At 41.1% G+C, this 9,992-nt stretch overlaps 1 protein-coding gene across 1 annotated transcript; it reads right to left on the bottom strand.

The window, feature by feature from the left end:
• Positions 1–2,320: 2,320 nt before the first annotated feature.
• LOC108251111 (homeobox protein Mohawk-like) lies at positions 2,321–9,549 on the bottom strand. The gene is made up of 4 exons (XM_017441292.3): positions 9,417–9,549; positions 8,574–8,808; positions 6,640–6,799; positions 2,321–2,509 (listed from the first exon to the last, which is right to left on the bottom strand). The coding sequence occupies exons 2-4, from the start codon at positions 8,747–8,749 to the stop codon at positions 2,336–2,338; spliced, it is 510 nt and encodes a 169-aa protein (XP_017296781.2). The 5' UTR covers positions 8,750–8,808; positions 9,417–9,549; the 3' UTR covers positions 2,321–2,335.
• Positions 9,550–9,992: the final 443 nt, after the last annotated feature.

Genomic DNA, 9,992 nt, shown 5'->3' on the forward strand with positions numbered 1-9,992 from the left:
TCTGTAACAACATAAAATACAAACATTTAAAAATAATATTTTAGTTGAAGTGGAGAGAATTACATCCATATAGAGTGAATATTTTTATACTTCATTGACACCAATCTGTCATCTCATTTATGGAGAACATCTGAATTGAACTTTACCTTCAAATTAATGATTAATCTTATTGATTTATATTTTTGTGACTCAGAAAATAATATTATTGAACCTTTTTCCTCAACAATGATTAATTCAATATATAAATTTTGTTTCTTTTGTTTTGTTGAGTTGTTTTTTATATATGATTATAAGACTCTTAATGGAAAAAATTGGTGGTACAGAAACACAGAAGTTTAATAATATTTCTAGTGCTACTATTCAGGATGTGACCTGAATATTAATTGAAAATAATGTAATTTTCTCTCCTTCTGTTTCTGCATCAGTACATTTGGGTCAGATCTGCTTTCATTTGGCTATAAATCCTCAACCTTCTGGCTCCAGTGTTCATAACAATATCGTTCATTTCCTCCACAAAAACTGAACTCCTGGTAAATTATTTTCACTTTTGTTCATCCACCCTGACTCGGGAGATTCCTTATTTTGAGTTAATGTTGAATCCAAATAAGAGAAGCAGGAGATTACAACCTGGCACTCCTGCCCTGATGTTGGCATCACCTCGAGAACTGGAAGCCCAGCTGAGACTTGAAACACGTTACCAAACCATAACGGATAGTAGGTGATTTCCTGTCTATCAAAGCAGATTGTTCCTTCATCCCCTGCAGGAATAACTCATTTCCAGAACATTCTGCAGATGAGGAGATTAAATTAAAGTATGGCTGCCTACCTGATGAAAGAAACAAGAGAAAGATAAAACATTTGGCCTAAAAAGAAATAAAAAAACAACCCAGATAACCTCTGGTAGGAGGGAAATCAGTGAGAATTCACTCTACATATTGTTCTTGCCAAGACAGTAATTCTGTAATTTGGGCAAGTTGGACATTTGATTCAGCCTAGTCCAAATTAAAATAATAGCTTCTACATATCAGAACCAGATGATTCCTTCCTTTGAGCTGTCTGGGGTCCAGTTCAGCATTTCCTCTGACACCACCCAATTTGACATTTGAATTGAATCAGATGTCAGACTTTTAATAAAACTGCTGCATGTTTACTTTCTATATCAGAAAACAATCCTTTTGTTTTAGCCTTGGACGCGGTGTTGCAGCTACAGAACAAGGTCCATTTTAGGCCAGTATGAGGAATGTCCACACAGTCATGAGGATCATATCTGAATCCATAAATAGTCTCTGGAACAAAAGCCTAGGCTTAAAACATAATGGAAGGCCTTTGAAAACATGGGTCAGAAGTGGAAGCAGGCTGCGGAGAGTTTCATAACCATAATGTGACAGGGAGAGGAGTCAGGGAGATATACCGAGCCTCCGGTGGTACCATGGCCTGCGGCAGACACAATACAAACACCACGCACACATTCCTCTGGAAGCCACATGCTTGGCTTTTCCTCCTCCAAAGACTTGATTAGTGATTACTGACACCACAGAGCTCTTCTTCTGCCTGAAGACTGAACCTTTACCTCCTGATGTTTCCTGACCTTGTTTTCTGTGGAAAAGGCCTGACCCTCCCTTGAGATTCAGCATGTGTTTGCAGTAAATCCACAGCTGACAGAAAGCTGCTCATTTCCAATTACAGGCTGGGAAGCAGAGGTTGGCTCAGCGGGGTGTCTTAATGACAGTGTATCGCAGCCCGCCGGCCGACGTGTGTCTCTCAGCTGGATCGCACGCTCACCATTTCTACACAGAACATTGTTCTGCACAGCATCAAGTCACTTTGGTCCAAACACAGCTGGACATGACCCGACCTTTGGTTCACTGATCACTCAGAGTGCATCAGGTTCATACCAGAGAAAGAAACGTAGAAATATTGAAGCTGTGGATCTGAACCAGGTTCTGCAGCTTTTTAATCACAGGTGACAACTTTTATTACCCCCAGAGCCATTTTGACTTGGTTAATGGAATTAAAAACCACAAATTGAAATAAAACATGGGAACAACATGCTTCATCCATCTATCATATACAACATCACATAATCTGATAAATTACACAGAAAACTGGTGGAAAAATGGGATTAAAATGTAGCAGATTGCAGTAAAGGAGAAAAGTCCCTCCTTCCTGATTAATCAGTGTCCTGAGAGTAAAAAGGTGAAGACAAATTGTTGTTGTCAGTTTGATTCCAGGTGGTATTTTGTGGTAAGTGACCAATGTTACTGGAAGAGAAACTCTTCCTCACCTGCTGCACCATCAGTTCCAGTGACTGCAGCTCAGATATTACTAATCTTTCTTAGAAAACAAATTTTGTACCTTCGGAGCAGCTGTCGTCACTGCTGACACTCAGCCTCTCTGCGTTGCCCTGAACATATTTGTTGTAGAGTTTGATCCTGAGCGCCCAGCTCAAGTCCGGCTGCCTCACTGTGTTCTTCAGTCGCCTCCTGGCATTGGCAAACCAGTTGGACACCTGACAGGAGGAGACAGAGAGAAAGAGCAACACATCAAGAAGAGGGAACACCCAGCAAACAGAAACCAAACTCCTCCACATCCAAAGCAAAACAAAATCTATCCTCAGTGAAAACGTCTGCGCTTTGCCACAAGTCTCATTCAGGGAAAATAAAAAACCAAGAGGGACTGAGGCAGAAGACAGAAACAGAGTCAGGTTGCAGAGAAACTCTCTCAAACGGAGACATCCAAGATGCTCCAGAGAGATGTCCAGGCCTTGTTTCTTTTCTGTGTCAACGCCGTGCAGAAACAAATGCCAGCGAACGCATCATTTCCTTCACTAATGCTCTGAGATGCACATCCCCCTTGTGTGCTTATTCTGGACTTGTGCAGCCTCCCTCCAATAACACGTTTTTTCCAACATCGTCTTCAAAATGCAATAAAAGAGACACTTGAGATGGTGCTTTTTCTTTCACTGGGAAGGGAGACTATTAGATGTTATACTGGAAAAACTTTTTATGCTCAATAGATTTCAAGCAGCTTATGAAGGGCTAGGGATTGGGGGGGCATGCTAGAGTACTTAGTTCTTAGATCCTCTCCTTCAGTATTGTATTTCTCATTAACTAAAACCATCCCAGGTCCTTTTGTCTGGAGTCCAGCTGTGTGGAAAACTAGGGGGAAGGTGGCATCAAGCAAATGTGTGTTGGTCAGTGGTGGGGGTCGGCTGGGGTGAAGTGAGACAAGGCGTGAGACAAAACACTAATGAGGAGCGATGGACAGACTGCTGTCAGACAGATGAGAATAAAGAGAAAGAAGGGCACGCCTGCTCAGAGGACACCAGAGAGACAGAAACAAAGAAAAGCAGGCGGCTGTCTGTAGCGTAGACCAGACAGCATGCCGGCACGGTGAGGGATTTCAGAAGTGATGGAGACGTGACACAAACTCGGAGGGAATCAGTCACAACATTTACATGGAAAACAGCCGGCTGCTGTCCTAAAACATGACAGATTCAGTTGTTCTTTAACACCTGGTCCCAGGTCAGTATTTCCAGAGAAAAAGAAACAGGAAGTGATGTGTTTGGTGTCTCTGGCAATAATAAACAGTGGATCTGTCTGCACTAAACAGTGGAAGAACTGAGAAGTTCTCAGCCTCAATTGATGGAAAAGAAAACGTCAATAATTAGCTGCCAATTTCACATCTGATCATAAGTTGATTACCTCTGCTGAGGAGGTTATGTTTTCAGTAGCATTGGTTTGCTTGTCCATCTATCCATCTGCCTGTCTGTCAGCAAGATTACTTTTTAGGAAACGTTAGAGTTGTCACAACAAACAAGTAAATAAATGTTGGTGGTGATCTGGTCAAAGATCAAAGGTCAAAGGTCGAGGTCACCCTGTACTCCAACTCTGCAACTGAGTAACATAGAAATGTCAAACTGCACTGCTGGACATCTCATGGGTCAAGGATGATCCTTATTGATTTCAAGAGCTCAGGTCAAAGGTCAAGGTTACAGTTGACCCCACACTTTAACTCTGCAACTGAGTAACATAGAAATGTCAAACTGCCCAGCTGGACACTTTGCTTTACCTTTATTTCACCAGGAAAAAAAACAAGAGAATCCTGTCCAAGACTGGCAGCAGCACATAGAAGTTACACCTCATCAGTCTAGGATGATACCGACTGATTTTAAGGTCACAAGGTCAAAATTGAAGGTCACAGGTGACCCCTTTGTGATGCTTATTTGTGCTCAAGCAAGTGACCCTTTTTGTGGAAACCTTGTTATCTCCACCAAGGAGGTTATGTTTTCAGTCATATTGGTTGGTTGGTTTGTTTTGTCTGTCAGCAACATTATGTTGTCACAGAAAACAATTAATTCAATTTTGGTGATGATCCAGATTTTAATCCTTTTTATTAATGACGCTATGGCCCTGGCAGTAGTTTGGGCTGTTCACACATTCAAATGTCAAAATTAGGGTTGTGTTAATTCTGTTCAGACATCATACTTTTAACAGCCCAAATCACAACTCTAATTTAGAAAAAGTTCGGACATTGTGTAGACTGTAAATAATAAAAATCTAATAAACCTATATTATATTCAAAATGGATCATAGTAAACATATCAAAATTTAAACAAGAAATTGTACCATTCTTAGAAAAAAGATATGGTAATTTTACATTTGATGGCAGCAACACATCTCAAACACTTGGGCCAGGGGCATGGACATCTCTGTGAAGTGTCTCCATTTCTTTTAACTACAGTCTGTAATCATCCAGAATCTGAAGAAAGCAGCTGCTGACATCTTTGGTGGGGAACTTTGTCCAAGTCTTGTCCGATGTAGGATTCTAGCTGTTTAACAGTCCTGCGTTTTCTTTGCCAGATTGTCTGTTTCATGATGCATGAAATGTTTGTAAGCTGGTGAGAGGTCTGGACTGCAGGCAGGTCAGTTCAGCAGCTGGACTCTTCTACAACAAAGCCATACTGTTGGGATGGATGCATTAAGCAGTTTAGCATTGTCTTGCTGAAATATGCAAGGCCTTCGCAGATAAGGACAATGTCTGGATGGGACCTTATGTTGTTCTGAAATCTGCACATCATTTTCTGCACTGATTCCACCTTTCCAGATATGTAAGCTGCCCATGTCAGAGGCATTAATGCCCCCCCATATCATCAGAAAAGCTGCCTTTTGAACTGAGTGCTAACAACAAGCCAGATGGTCCTTCTCCTCTTCAGTATGGTGGACATTTGTAGTTTAAAAAAAATCTCATTTTAATTCATCTGATAACAGAAGTTTTCCACTTTTCCTTTGCCAATTAACCTAATTAGTTGCAAAATGCTCCTTCAAGTTTTTTGTCTTATTTGTACGACTTACCTTTACGGCTTTTTGTTGTCTCATCCCATAGTGTTTCAGAAATGTTGCTGCGATAAAATTCTAAATTACTTTATTTTTTCCTAAAAATGGTACAATTTCTTAGTTTCCATATTTAAATAAAACATTAGTTTAGATTTGCAAAGATTCTTTTTAATTTTATTCTTTAAAAGTTTAATAAAATATAAGAAAACATACTTCTCTAAAAAGAAAAGCTAAAAAAAATAAATTGAAGACATATTCCCTTAATTTAAAAACAAAAACAAAAGTTCTTGATAGTTTTTAGACAGGCAGTAATTTGACGTCTTCACTTATCGTCTCTGCCACACAAACACATCCCAGAAGGACAAATAACTTTAGACCCCCCTCCCTGGTGGAAAATGTGAGAACAAGTCACGTGTCTGTCCTCACTCACATCCGAATACAAAAAATCTTGACCTTTGACCCCGCTGCTGGTGTTTGGGTGTCAGCTTGAGTGTGTGAGTGTGAGCTTTCGGTTCCAAAGCATTCCTCTGCACTCAGCTTCTCGACCAAAACAAACGGCTGCAGCTCCCCCCCCCGAAAATGAGAAGCAGATTCAGCTCGGTGGCCGACAGCCTGAAAAAGCTGCAGACTCTCTGAGGTCGTATCAGTGACCTCGACAGCCAGACAATACTGTACACACACACACACAGCTGCACGTGCCGCATGAGGAACACACACACAGTTTTCCTCTCAGAGGTCAGTTTGTCTGATAAGTCGAGTTGTTCTCCTGACACCAGTGAGCCGTCAGTTTTTATAAAACATCAACTCTGAACGTTAAATCAGTCGTTCTCCACGTCATCTTTATCAAGTTCTGAGAAGAACAAATAACAAAAGCACCAACATTTCTGCTGCACTCTGCTGTCATTGTTTTCTTTTTTAAGCATAAAAACAGAACAGATTAAAATACTGAACTCTCTAAAATGTATTTCATTTTTAAAAGAAATTCCTAAATTTAAAAGCTGAACGATCGCTGAAAGACTACAGAGAAATAAACCAAAGAGTAAAAAAAAATGAGCAGCAAAGGATTAAATTAATCCCTGTGAGAAACAGCAGAGCATGAAGCTCAATGAGAATCTTTAACAACAAACTATTAGACTTTAGCACCATTATTCCATGCTTCATGTCATTTTAAAGACAAAGAGCAGAAATAACTGCATTCAGTAAACGTTCAGCACCTCTCAGCAGACTGAGCCCACTCACACCTGCAGGACCTCGGAGCGACACATCGCTTGGTTTTCCTCCATCTTAAAGCCAGCCGACTCACCTGGACCAGAGTCATCTGGGAGCCGAGTGCCAGGAGGATTTTCTCCGTCTTGGTTGGGTAGGGGTTGTCTCTGTGCTTGTAGAGCCACTGTTTGAGGGGCCGCGCCATGTCCTGCAGGGCCTGGCGCTTGTGTCGCACTTTGCCTCCGCTGGGACGACCGCTGTACACGAGCAAGGACAAGGTGGGAATAAACACAAATAATTAGACAAATCAAAGATCATTTAAACATGTGATCTGCAAACATTCTTCTCCATCTGTTAATAACAAGACAAAGTTGTTGCTGTTCAAAGTGAAGGAAATGTTGTTTTACAGCTGGATGTTGTCTGATGGAACGAGCAGCATCTGACACACAAAGTAAAGACAACAGAATGGTCTCATCAAACAGTAATTATTTGAACAAGAGGCGAAGAGAGACAGACGAGAGGCTGAAACCCTGACGGCTTATTTTACATCACGTCTCCCACAAACTTTCAGTCGGATCAGGAGCTCAGTTACAGCCGAGCCATCACACAACGCACTGAGAAAAAGATCGAATTAAAACAAACATGTAGTTTACAGAGGATCCAGATATTTAAAGTGTGTAACTCTGGAGATTGATGATATTACAGAATATAACTAAGATATAGAAATATTCGGAGCTCCTGAAGGAAAAGTTCAATCATTCTTTGATTCTCAAAGAATCAGCAGGTTTTTCTGAGTCGAGTTGAGTCTGACCTGCAGATGCAGGTTTTCTGAACCTGTAGAGGTCAGTGTGGCGCTGCCTTCACCTTCTTCTCCCCCTTTACCTCCTCTCCTAAATACTAAACCCTCCACCGACTGCAGATGGAACCTGTTGAAGCCGAAGCTCAACGTCATGTTCTACAAACATTTCCTTTCTAATCTTCATCGCTCGAAACATTACTGAGTGTTTGTCAGTCCACGCTCTGATTTCACACACACACACACACACACACACACACACACACACACACACACACACACGCGCACACACACACAGTTTAATAATTCTGTGTTTTCATGCGCTTCTCTTGTGACAGTGTGTTAAGTTCATGTAAAATAACTGTATTTGTCCTGAATGTCTCTCTGTGACGAGGCTCCTTAAAGTCTCTGCAAAAAAAGACAAGATTCTAGTCCACCTGCTTCCTGTTCCACACAAACTAAAGTTAGTCTGACAGACTGGAGCAATAGTTCCCAAACTTTTCAGCTTCTGACTCATAAAATAAAACTGGCAAGGACTTGTGACCCCAAGAACCTCAGGTTGAACTGATCAAACATTGTTAAAAAGGTAAATAAAGAAAACACACACATGCAGCTTTATAATCTTTCATGACTACAGGTTTTGTTTTTTGTAAAAATATTCTATAAGGAATTTGATTTGATTTCTGGAGATGAACTGAAGGCCCCACAGACAGTGAGGAACTTTAGGAAGATTTCCTTCTGTTGGAAACGTCTACAGGAGAGGCTTCTGCACCCGTCTGAGCTGCTTCTTCACGCTAACATCAAAAACCTCAATTAGGACCAGAAATATTCAGTCACTTCTGGGAACATTACATGAAAAACAGAAAATTAAACAGATCATTGGTAAAAAGAACTGAACAAGCTTTGTAGCCATTTTATTTTTCTGCATAAATGTGTTTTTACACTCAGCTAAGGAGTGGTTTTTATTAAATTTATAATTTTATGAGCAAATTTCTATTAAAAATTAGTAGGGGATTTTGTTTACTTGAACATAAAAACTCTATATTTAAAGAGTCTGAGTTTCTATCTGAGGTCTACATTTTATTTGCTTCTCTGAATTTTGCTCCTGAGCGTGAGATGACTTTTTGACTCTGATAGGAAGCGAGATCCCAGCTGAAAAAAGGTCCACGTTAACCCTAACCCTAACCCACCAGGGTGGATCCACATGCTGTAAGCCAACAGGAAGCCTCACATACCCGCTGCGCCGGTGTCGGACCTCCTGCTTGTCCCTGAAGCTGGAGCTGCTGGACAGCAGGTCTGGATGTTCTCCATCAATGACTTCCAGGTAATTTCTGCTGCCCATTTCCACCTCTTTGGCCTTCTCCTCAAACAGGACCTGGCTGCTCAGCTTGTTAAATAAGATGCTGTTCATCTTTGGCTTCTCAAATTCAATAATGTCCAAGGATTGGTCCGAGGGTCCCAGAGTCTCTCCTGTAAAATGAAAAGTCACAACTGGTTTACAAACAAGAATGAAAAAAATCAGACATCAATTAAAGCTGTGCATAAAACAGCAGCTAAGATGCATCAATTCCACAGCATATTTAATAAAATGTTTTAGTTGAGAGAATTGTAAAGAATCGATTATTAAACTCAGATCAGATCACTGATCCAGGATCAGACATGACACTTTTCTCCAAACCTCAGACTGATTTATTTAACAGCAGAGACACATTCCTCCTCTCTGCTGCCTTTGTTATGGTTTCATGTCAGAAAAACAACCTTCATTTCTTCACAAATCTAACTTGTTTCTGTTTTTAGATTTTATTTCCAGGTTTCAAACTGGTTCTGTCAGAGTGGCGCGTGGACAGGATCTGTCCCCAGCAGCCTGGACACAAACTGTCCAGCTGTCCTTTATTAGACAATTAGACCACCTTGCCTTGTCCAGCTGTCCTATAATAGAGACTCGAGTTAAAGTTCCTGTTTTCCTTCACAAAGAAGAAGAAGAAGAAGCTTCATGAGTTCGTTTGATCCGCATTCTGCTCTGAACCATGAAGAACATGTCGCTCCTTTTTCTCACCGACATGATGTGAGGCTGTTACCTTCTTTCCAGCGTCCCTCCTGCGTCTCGCTGCTGTGCTGAACAATAATCCTGCTTCCACTCGTCCATGCCCCCCCCACCCCTCACATGTTCCCTGCCTGAGTCTCTGAGCTCGAACCGCACGGACCGCCGTCTCCTCCTCCGTTTTATCCGGCGGCCTGCCGCGCAGCCCCGGACTCTGAATATGTGCTCCTACTCGTGTTTCCGACCACACAGGCCGAGCCTGCGAACATACTGTTGCTGCTTTAAACAGGTTCAGGGGCGGCAGCCCCAACAGGAGACGAGACGAAGGCAGCCAAACGCCTTCACAGCGTTTCATGAGTTTTATTGTTGTTTTCATAAATAGGCTATTTTAAAAGTACTGTAAAAGGGGAGTTAAGGGATATTTTACTAATGCAGACCTATTTTTTTTTTTTCATTTCTTTATGAGGTGAATTTTATGGAAGCCCATTTCCGCCACTCTGTTAAAATAAAATAAAATAAATTATCTCATTACAATGAGATAGTTTCTCATTATTTTGAGATAGTATCTCATTATAATGAGATTTTTTTTTTTAAAACAGAGTGGCGGAAATGG

This window comes from Kryptolebias marmoratus, linkage group LG21, assembly GCF_001649575.2.
Source record: "Kryptolebias marmoratus isolate JLee-2015 linkage group LG21, ASM164957v2, whole genome shotgun sequence".
Classification (NCBI taxonomy): Eukaryota; Metazoa; Chordata; class Actinopteri; order Cyprinodontiformes; family Rivulidae; genus Kryptolebias; species Kryptolebias marmoratus.